Raw genomic sequence first — 18,493 nt, 5'->3', positions numbered from 1 at the left:
TATGTTTTACTGCCATAAGATGAATCTCCTTAGGTTCACACATGAATTGATTCAAGGCATTTACTGGATAACAAATATCAGGTCTAGCATTGACCAGGTACATTAATGATCCAATCATCTGTCTATAGAGTGTAGGATCTACCAATGGGGAATTTGCTGCTGCCTCCTTCAGTTTGTGAAGATTAGTTTCCATGGGAGAAGTCATGGGTCTGCAGTTCATCATACCAAATCTCTTCAATATGTCTAAGGTGTATTTTCCTTGATTAAGTATAATGCTGTTAGAGTTTTGCCAAACCTCTAATCCAAGGAAGTAATGTAGAAGGCCTAAATCCTTCATATCAAACTCCTTTTCAAGGTCTTTCTTACATTGACCAATAAAGTGATTTTCTCCTGTAATCAGAAGATCATCAACATATAAGATCAATATCAGCATGTCATTTTTTGACTTTCTTGAAGTAAAATTTGGATCTGCAACATTCTTTGAGAATCCCAATCCCAACAGATAGCCATCAATTCTTTCATACCAGGCCCTGGGAGCCTGTTCTAGACCATATAGAGCTTTCTTTAATCTGCACACGTGTCTCTGTATTGTGGATCTCAAACCCTTCTGGTTGTTCTAGGTAGACTTCCTCCTCAATTTCACCATTCAAGAAAGCAGTTTTCACATCCATTTGATGGACTGTCCAACCTTTGGTTGTTGCAATGGCCAGTATTGTTCTGATAGAGGTGTATCTAGCAACTGGAGCAAATGTCTCATCATAGTCTATTCCTTCTTTCTGAGAGAACCCCCGAGCAACAAATCTGGCTTTATGTTTCTCTATGCTACCATTTGCAACATGTTTGATTTTGAATAGCCACCTGGACGAGACAACGGATTTCCCTTTTGGCCTAGGAACAATTTCCCATACATCATTGTTGAGGATGGATTTATATTCTTCTGACATGTTTAAGAGCTTCTGGTACACTAGAAGGTTTTGATTTAGAGAGATCATTCATTAGGGCTACATAGCTAGTGAATCTTCGGGGCCTCTTACTTTCTCTAAAAGTCCCTGAAGGAGCTGAAAATCCCTTGCATCTTCCATTGTTTTGTGAACCCACAAAGGTAATTTCTTAGCGATTTCTTGGGGAGGAATTTGTTCTTCATTTTCTTTTGAGCACTCCCTCTGAATCTCAGGAGTGGAATCCTCTTCTATGTCTGAAGATGGAACATAGATTTTTGACTTAATAGAGTATTTGGCTCTTTTGATGGCTATGTCTTCTTCAAATATTACATCTCTACTAAGCTCAATATTGCTATGTCCAGGCACAAATATTTTGTAGGCTTTAGAGGTTTCACTGTATCCAACAAAGATTCCTTTTCTTCTAGAGGGTTCTAGTTTTGTTCTTTTCTCTTTAGGTTTATGAAAGTAGACAGGGCATCCAAATATCCTAAAGTGAGTGATGTTAGGTTTTATACTTGTGAAAACTTCTTTAGGAGTTTTATCTTCAATGTGGGAGTGAGGGCATCTATTTTGTATGTATACAGCAGTGTTGGAGGCTTCTGCCCAAAGATGAGTTTCTAAGTTTTGATCAAGAAGCATGGCTTTGGCTGCCTCTACAATGGTTCTATTTTTCCTCTCAGCAACCCCATTTTGTTGGGGCTTGTAAGGGAAAGTGAACTCCCTCTTAATCCCAGCATCTTTACAAAATTCCCTAAAAATGTCTGAGGTGTATTCCCTCCCATTATCAGTCCTTAAGGTTTTTATTTTCCTTTCGGAAGAGTTTTTAGAGAGAGATTTGAATTCCTTAAATCTCTTGAGAATCTCTTCAAATTCTTTACGTTTAAGAAAATAGATTCAGGTCTTCCTGGAGAAGTTATCAATGAATATTACATAGTAAAGGAACCCCCCTAATGATGGTACAAACATTGGCCCACATAGGTCAGAATAAACTAATTCTAAAACATTGCTTGTTTTCCTAGAACTATTCTGAAAGGAACTCTTAGTATTTTTGCCTAAGGCACACCCCTTACATGTACCAGAATGGTATTGTTTTAACTTAGGCAAGCCAATTACTAATTTTTCCATTGAGCATAAACACGAAAGTTTAAATGATCTAATCTTCTATGCCAAATTTCATTTGAATCTATAATCTCATGAAGTAGGGCTAGGTTAGATTCAGTACATACCTCGTATAAATAGCCTTTTCTATGTCCTAGGATTGTAGCCTTCTTGATGGAAGAGTTTTGTGGCCATACTAGAACTTTACCATTCATGAATGTTATTCTGTACCCATCATCTTCAAGTGTAGATATGGAGAGTAAGTTCCTCTTGATGCCAGGAACACATAGAACTCCGGTGAGTTGAAGAGACATGTCTGTCTTGAGCTTAATGGTGCAGGTACCGACGCCTTTCACTGGATGTGTAGAGTCATCACCAATGTTACTTCCTCTTCAGTTTCTTCTAACATGGAATCCAATAATTCTCTATACCCAGTGATGTGTCTTGAAGACCCACTGTCAATGATCCAGGTGTTAGATTTATTGGATCTTGACTGGAGAGGGCAGAGTAGAATACATGCTTCTTGGAGTCATATTCTTCCTTTTTAACTTTTGCAAATGTAGCTTGTTGTTTGATTCTATCCAGACATCTTGCTGTGTAGTGTCCATATTGATCACACCTAAAGCATTGAATGTGAGAGTTGTCTCTTTTAGATGACCTTTTCTCATGTCGGTTCTTTCTCTTCTTGAAATGTTTCTTCTTGTTTTTCTTGTTGGAGTTGGTATTTAGAACATGGAGATCTTCATCTATGTTCTTTTGTTTGATCCCCTTCTTATTTAACCTTGACTCCTCTTGAAGACAATTTGCTTTTAGCCTATCAAATTTCGGATATTTAGCTCTTGCACTAATGCCTTGGACGAATGTTTCCCATGTACTAGGCAACCCATCTAGAGCAATGAGCGTTAGCTCTTTGCTCTGGATCTCATATCCAAGCGTTGCCAGTTCATCCCTTAGGGCTGATATCCGCATAAATCATATACTTATATGATTTATTTCCCTTTTTAGAGCCAGGGTTCTACTGGCATTGTTTATCTCAAATGCATTTTCGAGTGCTTTGAACATATGGTAGGCAGTCTCATGCTTTGTTATTATTGGCATGATGTGATTTCTCACTCCATCGATTATGATCTTCATGGCTTTTCATTTCCCTCAATCCATGTCGATTTGTCAGGTTTATTCTTTGGTTCTTTAGATTCAACTCTTACGAATGATTCAACTTTATTTTCTTTTAGAATCATTTTTATTCTGAACTTCCATGCTGAGAAATTGTCGCCTCCTTCAAGTCTGTCTTCAAATCAGATAGCATTAGCCATGGGAAATATGATGTTTATATCTTCGGTTTGCACTTCTCAAATTTGAATGCCTCAGGTTCGATCAGCGTGGCTTTGGTGCCATGTAAATGGTATTCAAATTTATGTTCAAGTCTGAAGTTATATAATATTGTTATTCTTTTACTGATATTTTCTGTTGTTTCTTATGTCACATGTTGCTGAAGATAACATTAATTATTTTCTCTGTCACTGCAGCTTTTCATTGACATGTACATATAGGCAATGCCCATCGATCAAGGCATGCCTTGACTGGTCATGTCTTTTGACATGCTCGATCAAGACATGTCTTGATCGGTGCATATGCACCGCTTCACTTAAGTGATATACCGATAACTATCGGTCACATCATTTTAACATATTAAACCGATTACTATCTGGTCACGTTAAATAGTATAATCGATCGATTAGTAATCGGGTCACATCAGGTATATAATCATCCGATAAACAATATAATCATCAATCGGTATAATGTGAGATTAAGATGATAACTGTTATAGTTATCATATGATAATCGATGCTATCATATGATATCTATGATAGTTATCATAAGTCTGGTCTGATCTTATTACAATCACAACATGAGTAATATGATTATAGTATGATTGATTATGCATATAAGATGATTATAACAAGTTCATTTATTTAATCATGAGGTCTACATTTAGATTGTAGTTATATCGATAAGGTATATGATTGAATGAGAGTTAAATGAAGTCTCTCATTCAATCATTTATCTTACTGAAGCTACTAAGTTTCAACATTAAGTCATATTCCATATTGTCAGGATGTTTGAGAGCGGTTTCGGACCTCTAGGAGTTATAATGCAAAACCAAGTTTTTGGAGGATCCTACAAATTTCCAGACAGTCAAATTTTAGGACATTTCAAGATCAGGATGACATTCCAGACTTCTAAGGCGAGTTTGCTCTGACCTTGATGTAAGGGACAGACTTAGGAGGACACTATGCATTCAACCAAAGTTTGATTTAGCAACTTGAAGCATGACCGAATAGTATACAAAACCCCTAGGAATGATCTAAATAACCCCTAATCACTCAATTGACCTGACCTCCTTCACTCCACCTTGAGGAGATCCACCTGGCTTGATGACCTTTGAGAAACTCAATCCCTTCAATGCAAAGGCTAAGACACTAAAACAACTAACAACAAAACTAAAATAGCTAACCCTAGAAAGCAAAAAGTGGGGGTCCCCATTTGCAATGGGGCGATGTGTGAATACCTCACAATAGGTGTCAAGTTCAATGAAATGAAAAGATAGATTATATACATATTTCTTTGACAATCAACATATAAAAATATAATTTCATAAAAATAGTAATTGTAATGTCCCCTTTTGGGATGATCCCGATTCTTGCCCTAGAATCACAAGTCCAATAAAATAATAAAAAACATAGTTAGAATTATATTTTTACCAATAAAATGTCTTCAACAAGATAAAACTTGGTTTAGGTCCTGAAATCATGTTAGACAAGTATCAAAAGTATAATTCATAGAGCAATCATTTCAACTAGGGTTAGATAGCATATATTCATAACTATTTCGACTCTAGATAAACTATACAATAGCTATAGTGCATATTTGGAGTTCAACCATAATAGGGTTTAGAAGAGAAACATGATAGGGTGCCCGAAGCTGTTCCCATGCTAAGCCCAAGAGCAGATATATCATCCCTCTTAGCCCCATGTGGCAGTCTGCCATCCACATGAGGTGGTGTGCTTAGTGGGTAAGCTTGTATCTGTCTCCCCTATCCATGCTGCCTTATCCACCCTTCTATCATTGAGACCTCTTTAATCCCATTCCAACAATAAACCATGTTAGAGGTTGGTGGGGAAACCACAATTGGGTGTTTGGTGGATCCTTTCCATCTAAGCCCAAGGATGGGATACACATTTGCCCCCCTTGGCCCACATGTGGCAGGCACGTTAGTCATCCACCATGGGGTGATGTACTTCAAATGATAGAGGTATCGGAAGACAGATCATAGTGTTCTATGAAGAGTATCCTATGTAGCACGATGTTCTAAAAAAAGCCATGGATATGATAGTCATCAAGTTATTATCTATGAAATGTCATTCATAGTCTATTGAGACTACAGTCTATAGAGTTCATAATAAAAAATAATTGTCATGACAAGTAAACCAAAGTCAAATGACCTATAGGAAGATAGTCATCTAATATGGATGATGATGATAGCTTTGATGCCCCATATGATATTTGATCAATGATCAATGATGGCTGATTGTTGACACTTGAGATTATTATTTTTTAAATTTAATATTTGACTATTAATATGGTGGTGTATTTTGAACTTAATTACTGCTGCAAATATGTATATATTTCTGATTTTTATATGTTTTTGTATGGACGAACCTAAAACAAACCCAACCCCCAGTTTTTTTTTTGCCTTAACCCACAAATCAAACCCTCAAACCGGAACCTGAATTGGCAACCTTGCTCATATGACATGAGATAATATGTACTGTTTTCTGTTGCAACTAAAAAAGTTGTGATGGCTGTAGGCCAAAAGAAATAGCTATTTTCATGGCAAACAAACTCACCTATTTTGAGTTTGCTGTTTGTTGAAATGCCCTTATGAAATGTGGTATATGAAATAATCAAAAAAATTGTGAGAGAATATTGTGCAGAAAATAGTGGAGATGTAATAGCACAGAGAATAGTGAAGGAAATGATAGTGTTGAAATAAAAATAATAGGCTAAGGGTCTTCCGAGGACCTACACTTGGAATGGGGACATGATAGATGGGAACTTGGTGTGGAATTTAAAATAGGGGATATCTGGAAGCCATGGTGAGAGGCAACACACTTGATTGCAGAAGAACATACAGAAAAAGATTAGGGAAGTTTAACATGAAAGAAAGGTCAAGGGGGGGGGGGGGGGGCGAGGTGGCAACATCCCATCCCCTTCCCAAAAATGCTTTGAATGCATGCCTTGGTTTGAGGGACATGTCTGCATTAGATTAGTGGTTGTGGCAACATCCCATCCACTTCCCAAAAATGCTTTGAGTGCATGCCTTGGTTCGAGGGACATGTCCCATTAGAATAGTGGTTTACATGCCTTCATATTAACAATATGAAATTTCCACTGTCCATGATATCAATATAGTGAGATTTCTGGATTTGATTGTGTAACAGTTTTTAGATCAATGTGGATTTTAAAATAGGGGATATCTGGAAGCTATGGTGAGAGGCAACACACCTGATTGCAAAAGAACATACACAAAAAGGGTAGGGAAGTTTAACATGAAAGAAAGGTCAATGAGGTGGGGTGGTAACGTCCCATTCCCTTCCCAAAAATGCTCTGAGTGCATGCCTTGGTTTGAGGGATATGTCCCATTAGATTAGTGGTTTACATGCCTGCATATTAACAATATGAAATTTCCACAGTCCATGATATCAATATAGTGAGATTTCTGGATTTTGATTGTGCAACAGTTTTTAGATCAATGTTTCCAATCATTCTCCATGATCAATCATTAGGTAAAGATAAAGCTAGAGAACGAAATGGATGATTAAGTAGATGTGGGGGATTGGGGGGGGGTGCAGTGGCACCAATCCAAAAAGTTAGAAGGATAAGGAAAGATGCTAAATCAACTAATTAGTCTTAAGCCCAGGGAGAGGAGAGGGATGGCATTGGAAGGTTGAAATGGCGAATCAGGGAAGACCCAAATATAATACATAACCGAAAGAGAGACATGAGGGCAAACTAAAGTACATATAAATGAACTTTGTTTATATATTTAAATATAGGCCTAAAATAATATATCTTCCAATAGTTTTAACCTATATATATACTTAAAATATAACAATATAGGGTTTGTTCAAGTAAATGTTTAACAAGGGTTTAAAAATTTGTAAGAAATTGTACAAAGGAGAATGCTAAAATGCATGAGCATATGAAGTTAATTAGACAAAAGAATATATGAAAGACAATATGTATATGACATGGTATATGATTGCACATATGTGAATGGATATACCTCTAGGTAAATATCTATATGATGAGTAAATAAAGGGGTGTGAGAGTGTTTTTTATGAGAGAATATATTTATGCATAAACGATTGAATGCATGTAAGTGCAAGTGCATAAATTTATTGAATGAATGCATAAGGATAAACCTATATTCATATGAGGATAAAGTGTTGCCCATGCATTTGCATGAGAGTATGCAAATAACAAAAAAAAAAAGAACATACTCTGAAATCTATAAATTTAAGAGAAAGATGGGTGAATAAAAAATATAATTATAGTCTTATATTTGAATATATATTTTTATATGTTTAATAGGATTTTTTTTTTGTAAATAAGAATATGATTATATTCTCATCTATTTATATTTTTTAGGTTTATGTATAGATTCGTAAGTACTATATACTTGAACGAAAGTCTTTCTAAAGAAACTAAATCATAAGAGATCGCCCCACTAGGAGCTGACCGCCTTATGCCCTAAAATTGCAGGTTCAGGATAAAATAAAATAGGCTGTCTTCAGCTTCCAATTTGTTATGAAAATGATTTCCATGATCCCACGAAGCTAATGCACCAATGCCCACAAAATTCCGATCAACCAGCAGAGAGTAATGAGTGAAAATGTGGGCATTAATGGGTCTGATCGCCTCCCTTACAGACCTGATAATGTCTTCATAAATTACCTTAAAACACCCTGGAAATGTTCTCACAAAGATCGTCTATCTCCTCAATGAAGTGCAGGTTTCAAAAACATCAAATACACATTAATCTGAAGCATTCTTCCCATCCGTACTTCCATGAATGCTGAAGCCAAAAACTCAGTAAGCTCAAATGTGAAAGACTGAAGTATCCTTCACTCTCTATTGCAACCCTTCGGAGGATCTTGCACCACCTCAGTTATGCCGATCAATGAGAGTTATCGTTCTCAATGACTGAAATGATCTGCAGAAACCCTAGGCTCCACAAGTTCAAATCACAAAAGATGTCAAATATTTGATGCCAAACAATGAGACTCATCCCCCTATTTATTCTTTTTCTCACATGGGTTGGCCTCCTGCTAGAAGATTCCCTTTATAAAATAACATTTAATTGCATCTTAAATTAATATTTAATTGCATCTTAAATTAATATTTAATTGCACTTTAGATAATATTAAAATATCATTATAATTTAAAGTGCAATTAACAACACACGTGACATCATACATGAGAATACATTATCTCACCAAAATTCATATAAAAATAAAATGTGAAGCGACAAGCAACTGCCCAAGCGACCCTCTAAACAAACTGTATTAGCCTATGAGAACCAGGAATAGGCTAAACCCTCTACGAACTGATCCTCATGAAAATGGGGACATTGCATTATATTTGGGTCTTCTTTGACTGGTCATTTCACCCTTCCAATTTCTTTACTCTCCTCTCCATGGTCTTAGGACTAATTACTTGATTTAGTCTCTTTTCTTACCCTTGTAACTTTTTGGATTGGTGCCTCCTCCCACCTCCTCCCCATCCCCACATCTATTTAACTATCTTGGTCTGATGCTATTCTTTCATTCTCTTTTCTGTCTCTATCTCATACTGATGATAGGTCATGGAGTATGAGTCAAAACATTGATGAAAAAATTGTTACACAATCAAAATCCAGAAATCTCACTATATTGGTTACTGCATATTTTAGATATGATAAAGAAAACCAGAAAGATTTTCACTGTAAATGTTTACTTCATTGATCATTTCATCACATAATAATCCATAATTCGCCATAAAATTTGTGTTCTTTATTCTCACTCTTTGGTTCTACTTATTACTTTCTATTTCACATGGTTTTATTGGTGATCCACTTGATATCTGTTTTTCTCAAACTATTCTGCGTTTCTATTAGAAGATGTTGTTCTTACAATTTAGGCTGGATATGGATACATTTTCCTCATATGCCCCTGTGGTTGCATCCATATAGGTCTTTTCTCTCTTGAATCACATTACTTTCATATCACTTGGTCTGAGCTATAGACAATTATTTTTATGATGGTCAACTGGTCGCCACATGAGTCAGCTGCATTGAATTGCACAGTTGCATATGAAATGGCCTTTCATTACACTTTATTGATTGAATCGTTATCCAACTGCCCAGGCTATAATTTATATGATCTCCTCTGTCTTGTTGATTGGGCACACCCTATTTTAATGCTAGCATACTGTCGCATTGGAGCTGTTTTTTTGTTAGCGCATTGTGCCTTTTAGGTTTTGTTTTTAAATGAAAAGGGAACTGAAAAAAATAAACTGTGCTTGTTGTTGCCATTAGGAAATATAACTGTTTGAGATTGCAAAAAAGAACATTGATTCCTAGCAGCAAAGTGTAATACTTCAGACATTTTCATCATTTTTAGAGGAAGAATTAGCTAGTATTAAATTTTCAGAGAGCTGCATCAATGCTATTATAAATATGCCTGTCAATCACTAGTTTATCTGATTATTACAAGTGTAAAATAAGATTTGCTCAAATTTTTTCACTTCTGTTTTTATTGGAAATATCTGATTGTGGTATTCAGAAGAAGGAACAGAAGTCTGAGAACTAGCATTTCTTTGTTATCAAGATCTTTGCCTCTTATGCTCTGAGGAGCAGCATGGTACAAATCATAAAAATGATGTTAAGTTGAAAGTGATTCTTACTTTCCATTGCCGACTGATCACTTAATAGTTTGCATATTTCTAACTGACGTGCTTAGTTTGTGTCCCTTCTAATTGCACAGCGTTATTAATAATTAATAATTATCTTTGACTGATGTTTAATTGCTGATAATGGAGGGTTGTTGGTAGCAGATCTGAATGGTATCTGTCTGAGGTATTGCCTCTTGATATTTGCTTTCTGATTACACAGGGTGCTGCCACAGATTCTGCAGTTAATTTTCGAAAAGAATTGGCTAGGCTGCCTGATATGGAGCGATTGCTTGCACGCCTCTATGCAAGCAGGTTAAGTGTTTCTTGAAACAAACAGAACTTCCATTTACATTCCTTGTTACTATTTAGGTTCTAATTACTGCTTTAAAATAGTGCTTCCTGCTAAGAGTCTTATTTTAATTCAGCTGGTATTGACTACTTTTAGGGCTGCATGTCAATGAAAATCATAGATTTTTATGAATTATGGGATATCCTAATTATCATGAACATCTAATCAATTTGGAGGTTAATTCCTTGTCTGTGGTTTGGGTTTTTTTGGCTTCTGTAGATAGAATCTAGATGCATAATAAAAGCTTGCAGAAGCTTAAAGCTTCTGAAATATCATAGTGTTTTCCAAATAATTATTATTTTGCCAAAAAGTGTAACTACAATGAAAGCAAAGGATGGTTGTAATGAAGCGGGTGGATAACAAAAACACATTAACATAAATTTGACAGCCATTTACTTGTCAAATTCAATATTCTTAATAAATTTGCAGTCTTAAATACATGTACCTTAAAGATTGCTGAAAGACATCATTCTAGAGACAATCTATGTCCAATTAAATATGAGCACATTGAAATTGCTCTCCTTCAGCATATTTTAAATGGATGTATTTAAGATATCTATGCTAGTGTATTAACATAGCTGATATGCGTAGAGGGGGAAAAATGAAGGAAAAGGCATGGAAACAAAAGCAAAATTCAATTCAACTTTAAATTTTGCAACTACCTCCAAGTGAGCAAAAAAGGAAAGGAAATTTAAATTGGAGACTAAAGATCAATGCAAACCCCAAGTGAGTGAATGTGTTTAATGTTGGGTTGCTCTTGGAAGTCTTTAATGTGGCAGCATGTGCTTGCTTCATTGGATTCCTCTTCATAATTTGGTTTAGGATGGGAGTCGATTTATGGAGTTGGGATGAGAGGAATGGAGGGTTGAGGTTCATTTGAAATGGATGGCAAAGATTGAATGAGAGGGTTTCTGAATTTGCATTTGGGAGGCAGGTGGAAATAATTGCTGGTAATTGTTGGAGAGTTAAGATTGATTTGATTAAGTGAATGGATAAGGTTCAAAGTTTGTTTGAATTTGGATAGATGGTAGTTAGGGATGAATGATTAAGGTTTGGTTGATTAGATTCTTGGCTAGGATTGAAGATTAGATTGATGGCTTGGAGTGAAGATTAGATTGAATTAGGATTGATGATGGGGATTTTATTTTAATTTTTAATTATGAGTGGGACATGATTTGTCTTATTAGAGGATATTAGATTAGGATTTGGGACATTGGACAAAGTAATTAAATAATTAGATTATTTGATTAATTGGTGGAGAGGGATTTAGGAAATTAATTTCATTAATTAAATATGATTTATTTGATTATTTTGATGATGGAGAGAATGTTAAAACGGTAATCCTAATTGATTAAATAAATATAATTTATCTAATTAATTAGTGTTGAGATGATGCAAGTGTGGTTAGAATAGGTTTGGAATGGTGGCAAAAGTGGTGATGGTAGACTTGTCTTAGAATGTGGTCAATTCTAGGCATTGACAATATGAATGTTTGGTCTAATGTGCTAGATCTCCCCTTAAGTTTATTATCTATATTATCTCAACAAGGTTTGCAGTATATTGATTTGCAAAAATCTTGTAACCAAAAAAATTATTATACATATTGGAGAGACCCATGGAATTTCAGCTTGGGGTAGTGCCACAATTTTGAAGATGCTGGGTATGAACTGCAATCTTGCTCATTATTCCCAGTGCATTGACTCCTTGTTCTATTATCTGCAAATGTCTATTTGAATGTATGATATCTTAAACTTAATTCCCAGGACAACCATTTAGGCTTTACAGGTATGACATATTTGAAGCACAATTATAAGCATTATAATTTTTTTTCTGTAATAGCTGTTTCTAAGTTTTTACCCATGAAGACACCCCTAAAAGTGGTGCTTATGTAAACATGCTATGGTTAATGATTCAAATCTTATATTGAATTCATTAATCATTAAACTGTAATATTGTTTGGAAGTTTCCGCTTAACTATCATTAACCTTACTTTTAGTTTCTTCATCCGATTCTTTGGACATTTCGTTCTTTTTAAAGAAAATATTGAATTCATTAATCATGTGTTTGTTATGGGTTCACCTGTTTAGAAATAGCTGCACATAAGAAAAAATAAGAAGACAGCACCCTTGTTTACAATACCGCTTCTACAAAATCCATACAATCTAGCAACTAAAAATTCTGTTTCTGGTATGGATGAAGGCTATTCCAACTTCCTTGCTGAAAGTTGCCCTTAGTTTGGATAAACCATGCAATAAAATGATCTAGTGGCAGTTTGGGATATTTTTAAACAAATCAGCAACGAGCTACGCATGAAGTATAAGCAATAAATGCCTGTGCATGAATATAGTTCAACATTAAAAAATGTGGGTATTCTTTAGACCACAGTCAAAACGGTCGCTTTAGCATACATTTTGGCTGGAAAAGTTTGACCCTAAAAATTGCTCCAAGGTATGTTCAAAAATCATGAAAACAAAATGCAGGACATACAAAAATTTTGGAAAAAAGGTATCTTTTGATTTGGGAAATTTCAAGTCATGAGAAATCATCTCAACTTCTTGGGGAAGCTCTTGTCACACGGCTTTTTGGATTCAAAGTTGAATCATTTCATCTTCTAGTTTAAGAATGTTGTAGCATCATTTGTTTTGACAGAGATTGCTACATTTTGTGATGTGTAGGGATTAGCTGCGAGCAACGAGTGTTAGTTTCACCTCTCTTCTCAGAGATTGCTACTGTCCTTTTCAATAACTCAGGAGAAATAGCTTAAATCTCTTTTTATACATAGCCATACACATCTCTCACATTAGTCGAGCAGTAAATTCTTGTTTTCAGAAATTTTCTGTGTAAATTTATATTAATTATTTTCATCAATTCATGTTTAATTCAGCTAGAATACTGTAGTTATGTTATAGTTGTATTATATATCAAAATCCTACAATTTGGTGCATTGCACCCTGGATTCTTAATGCCATTCATATCATAATAACAACTATTACTCATGATAAATTGCCTCATCATTTGCCCACAAAATGACTTAGATTATCATGGTATCATTTCAATGCAGAACATATAGATGTCAACCGCAGAGGGACAACTTACAGGCATAAATCAATGAAACATCTGAGTCTAAAGTTCTGCACTTGTTGACGCTAGTTTCTGGGGATTAGTAATTCATGTAGTAATTGCAAAGTTAACTAGAAGAGAATAATACCTAGCTTATATGAAAAATTCAAAAATTTAGTTTTGAATGATGCCAGGAATGGAGAGTAACAAGGTTACTTTGTAATCACTGAAAGGGTCATTCTGATGAGCAAGAGTCAACTGAATATCAGATTCATGATTAGATCTATATGAATGCCCGTAACACTGTTGTTTGGTTTTCCAATTTGTTGTTTTCGGTTTGGATGTGTCTGTTATCCTTTAATCAGTGTTTTGCAAATGTAACATTGATTTTCTTATATTTTATTCGATGTGTTTGCAAACCTGTAATCCAAGTCTTGTTTCAACGCAAATACTCTAAATTCTGTTATTCAATCTGCTCATTTTGACCTTTGACGTTTGATCTGGGTCTGGTCTGTACGAAGTCCAGATTCTTTGATATTAATTCTGATGTGGGTTTGTCCTGGACAAACCTTGGTGAACTCATAACAAATTTTGATAGGATTTCCTGCTGCTGCAATGAATCCAACATGTTTTAAATATTTTTCTGCTTTTTAATTCTTTTCTGCCATTCAAGCCATGCCTTGCAACAAATTTTTTTGTGGCAAGGGACAGTAAAAATTAATAATCTTCCAACTATAGCTGCTTAGTTTCTTTGGTATCTTTTTTCTCTTTGGCTACGAATCTTCCGTATTCACTGGGTTGTACGCTTAATCAAATTCAATAACAAACAAAATCATAATTCTTCTTGATATCAGCCCAAAGTGAAGCATGTCAGCTAGTATTTATTTATTTGGTTCAGTTTGGTAATTTCATCACAATATATTATTATATTTATATTACTGATATTTAAATATTTTATTATTTGAATATCATATTATAATAGTAAAATTTATTTATTTTTTTAGGCGAAATGCTACCAAGGGGGTAGCTCCCTTTCCATTAAAGCATAAAGAGAAATACATACATCAATAGAGAGTGAAGAGCAAGACTTGAATGGCCTCAATGACCTGTTGACGTGTTTTTTATGACAGCGTCGAACACAGAATAAAGTTGCCTAACGGTCACTTCACTCTCTCTTGATCAAAGTACGATTGCATGCTAAGATTGCAAGAAGTTCAAACAATCGACTCCAAGGTTCCTTCGATGCGTGGACGTGACTCAGTTGGCTGATGTGATTGCTGGTAATCCAAGGGGCCTTACGTGTGCATCGTTCTTTCACTTCTTTGTTGTGGTTGGAACTCCATCATCGGATATGGCAATTCTGCGATGCTGCTGCTTCGAATGAAATAAAATGAACTGAAAGTAAAAGGGAAAGGGTTCAGAAGGATCTAAATCTATTCCTAAGGGCAGTGATAACAATGAATAGTGCTTTGGTGGACAAATTCCAAATAAACCAAGCTCTGCTTCGCCAAGATAAACTACAACTCCGCAGGAACCGGTGCAATCTTCTGAGGATGTTGGAGGATTTTCATATCGAGAAAGTACATTTGAATACCCAACACGGCGCAATCCAAATGACTATCCACAATCGAACTTAGCACGAATTTAGGGGGCTCAGACTAACTTTACACTGCAACTTACAATCAGCAAGATGCAAAAAGTATGAACCATGGAAATTCATCAAACACCATTACATTCTCCATTGAAATCAAAGCACTTTACTATTTCTAATCTAAGCGAGGAAGGTGAAACCATGCAAGCTTTGAAAAAATAATTTAAGTGGACACCATCAGAGAACAATGTTTCACTATTATTTTCTCAAAAACTTATCGCAACAATTTCATACAAAGCTCCCTCCCTTTACAAATGAGGGGGTCACCCCTTTATATAGGCCTCGGGCCATGATTACATGCAAACCCTAATTAGGGTTTTACCTAAAAGATTCTCCACACATGATGCAACAAGGTGGGAATCTCCAATTAATAACCCATCATGCCCATATACAATAAATTCAAAAGTACCCAAAATAGCATCCACTGCGCATTAAATGCACCACCTCCTTCAAATTCACCCAACATGCGTTGAATATTCATCCATGCAAAAATCACCCCATTATGTCATAAATGCTCCATCATTTCCACATGCGGCGGCTGCATGCAAAAGGAATCTGCCATAAATTCAACATGCAATGACCAGGTTGCCATTTGGTCAAATATTCCGGCAATGAATGTGCCACCATATTGCCATGCGTTCAATAGATCCTCGCCATGCAAATGGACTCTGCTGTCGTATATCCGCTCCTGCACATTTGGAATTGTTGGAGGGAAAATTCGATTCAGGAAGAATTTTCTTGAAGTCTCCTCAACTTTCCTTGCTTGAAGAAGGTTTTTTTATCAATTCTGCACATTTCCTATTTTTTAGGAAAATTTCCAAATTAGGGTTCCACGGTCCAGGAGAGAGAAAATTCTCCTACGAATCCAAATCTGTAAAACTTTTGAAATTTGGATGCGATTTGATGCCCGAGAATGGATTTTTCAATTTTTTCCCTGGAGGGGAAATTTCTTGTTCAATTCATCCCTGATTCCTTCCTTGCCTTAGAAATTTTATGTTCAATTCATCCTTGGGTGTATTTCTTCCTTGCTTGGAACTCTGTCATGAAGGAAGGAATTTCCAATACTTAGCCAAATTTTCATCTTTCTTGGAATTCTGCCCTGAAGGAAGGAATTTCCATCACTTAGCCAAATTTTCACGTCTCTTTTTCAACGTCCCTATTTTTGGGGATCCTCCTAAAATTTTGGAGCCAGGTTCATTGGATGAAGAATTTCACCCCGATTCTGAATCTATAAAAATTTCCATATTTGGTCGGGATTTGATGTCTAAAAATAGCATAACTGAAAATTCGCTCGAGGGGAATTCTTCTTTTTATTCCTCCTTGACTCCTTGGATTTCGTGCCTTAGGCAGAATTTTGAATTCTTTGCTTGGACGAAATTTTTTTTTACCACGCCAAGGATTCATGAATTTTCTCTCTGTGAATGACTTATTGGATTCAGCGCTCCAGCCCAGACCTGGGCGCATTTTGGAGATGTCCATGGAGAGGCGGAAAATTGCACTTGTGAATTACTTCTTGGTTTTAGCGCCCCAGCCCATACTTGGGCGCATTTTGGAGATGTCCATGGAGAGGCGGAAAATTGCACTTGTGAATTACTTCTTGGTTTTAGCGCCCTAGCCCATACCTGGGCTCATTTTGGAGATGTCCATGGAGAGGCGGAAAATTGCACTTGTGAATTACTTCTTGGTTTTAGCGCCCCAGCCCATACCTGGGCGCATTTTGGAGATGTCCATGGAGAGGCGGAAAATTCCACCATTTTAGGCTCTTCATCAGGATATATATATGAAATATAACATTTAAGTATAAGAAAGGAAAAAGACATATTAAAGATGCCACAAGTATATTTCATATATACTTTCAGGATGTTTGAGAGTGGTTTCAGGTCCATAGGAATTATAATGCAAATTCTGGATTTTGGAAGATCTTCCAAATTTCCAGACTTAGTCAAATTTCAGGCCATTTTCAGATCTGGATGACATTGGTGGATTGATGTGAATTTCTGGACTTGGATGATCATGCTTGCTTTCCTCTTCTGGAATAGGAGATCCAAACTTAGCCAAATTTTGACCACTGTCTGTGCTGAGATGCCACTTTGGGATTTTGAAGGTGGATTTTCCAGACTCAGAACAATTTTGTGCCTTCCACTTCAGGGATGATTCTCATACTTAGCCATTTAAGACCCCTGCCTGTCTGCTTTCAACTTTCCAGAGTTAGAAGTGATTGTGCATGTTGATTCTTCGCTGTCTGCTAGCTTGATCCTGCCACAAATAGACTTTCCCGAAATAGAAACTTTCCAAAATGTCAGAGTTGGAGCCTAAAACAGGACGCAGGAATGACTCACTATAAATAGAAACTTACTAAAAATAGAAATTACTAAAAATAGTAAGTTTGATTTTTGGCAAAATGGCGACATTCCAGGACTCGGAAAAATCCCTAAAAAATAGGGACTTTCTAAAAATAGAAAGTTGCTCCGTTTGGGCTCAAATTTTACTGGGAGGTCCCTTGAAGGGTCCTGATTCCAGTCGTATGCTTAGTTTTCCCGAAACCCTAACAGGAACCCCTAAAATCTAGGATAGAAGGCAAAAACCCTAAAATTCACAAAACGAGTCCTAGACTTAGCCGAATTCGCTCAAACAAAAAGCAGATTTAATCAATATGACCCCCAAACACTTGCAAAGCAGATAGACTGATGAAACTGCTGCGAAAAGACCACAAAACGCAAGCCAAAAAAAACGGGAGGGCCTAAAAAGAAGGGGGTCCCCATTTGCAATGGGGCGATGTGTGAAAACGTCACAACATGACCTTTTGAGCCCTCTCCAACCGTTCAGGAGGAAACAAATCCTCATTTTGACCTTACATATACTCATAGGATACCAAGTTTTTTTTCAGACAGCCCCTCATCACTGCTACCGTGTCCCCTTTATCCTTGTTTTTGATCACCTCTTTGATGCGAAAAGAGTCTGCTACCAGGTTGGAGAATGATTTCTTCTTAAGCTTTTTCAGAGCCAGACAACCAGCTCGTTCATACTCAGGACCACCATTTGTTTGATAGCTGTTAGACACAATGCACCACTGAGAGGGGGGTGAATCAGTGGTTCTCAAACTTTTCCCTTTAACTATTCTAGGTGAGCATATCGGTTCTCAGATTCTAACTCAATGCAGACTTACCAGTTAGAGAAGAGACCACCACAAATGCAAACACACACAAAGGGACATCACATAACACCAGTATGTACGAGGAAAACCCAAGATGGGAAAAACCTCGGTGAGCAATGCTACTGGAGTCTACTGCTCCAATCCATCCTCACAATGAAATCTGGTACAAAGTTTAGGGCACCAACCCAAGGAGCACCAACGCCTGATTGTTTAGGGCACCAACCCAAGGAGCACCAACCCCTAAC

At 36.4% G+C, this 18,493-nt stretch overlaps 1 protein-coding gene across 4 annotated transcripts in view; it reads left to right on the top strand.

Annotated features, from left to right (window-relative positions):
• The window catches only part of LOC131065315 (DNA mismatch repair protein MSH6), a 123,742-nt gene that overhangs the window by 60,089 nt on the left and 45,160 nt on the right, over positions 1-18,493 (top strand). For all 4 annotated transcript variants that reach the window (XM_057999783.2, XM_057999784.2, XM_059219522.1 and 1 more), the window contains one exon: positions 10,255-10,346. In XM_057999783.2, the coding sequence (XP_057855766.1) occupies positions 10,255-10,346 (92 nt within the window). The remainder of the gene's footprint in view (positions 1-10,254; positions 10,347-18,493) is intronic.

Source organism: Cryptomeria japonica, chromosome 4 (assembly GCF_030272615.1).
Source record: "Cryptomeria japonica chromosome 4, Sugi_1.0, whole genome shotgun sequence".
Classification (NCBI taxonomy): Eukaryota; Viridiplantae; Streptophyta; class Pinopsida; order Cupressales; family Cupressaceae; genus Cryptomeria; species Cryptomeria japonica.
The sequence above is the reverse complement of the archived record's forward strand: the minus strand, read 5'-3'. Positions and strand labels throughout refer to the sequence as shown.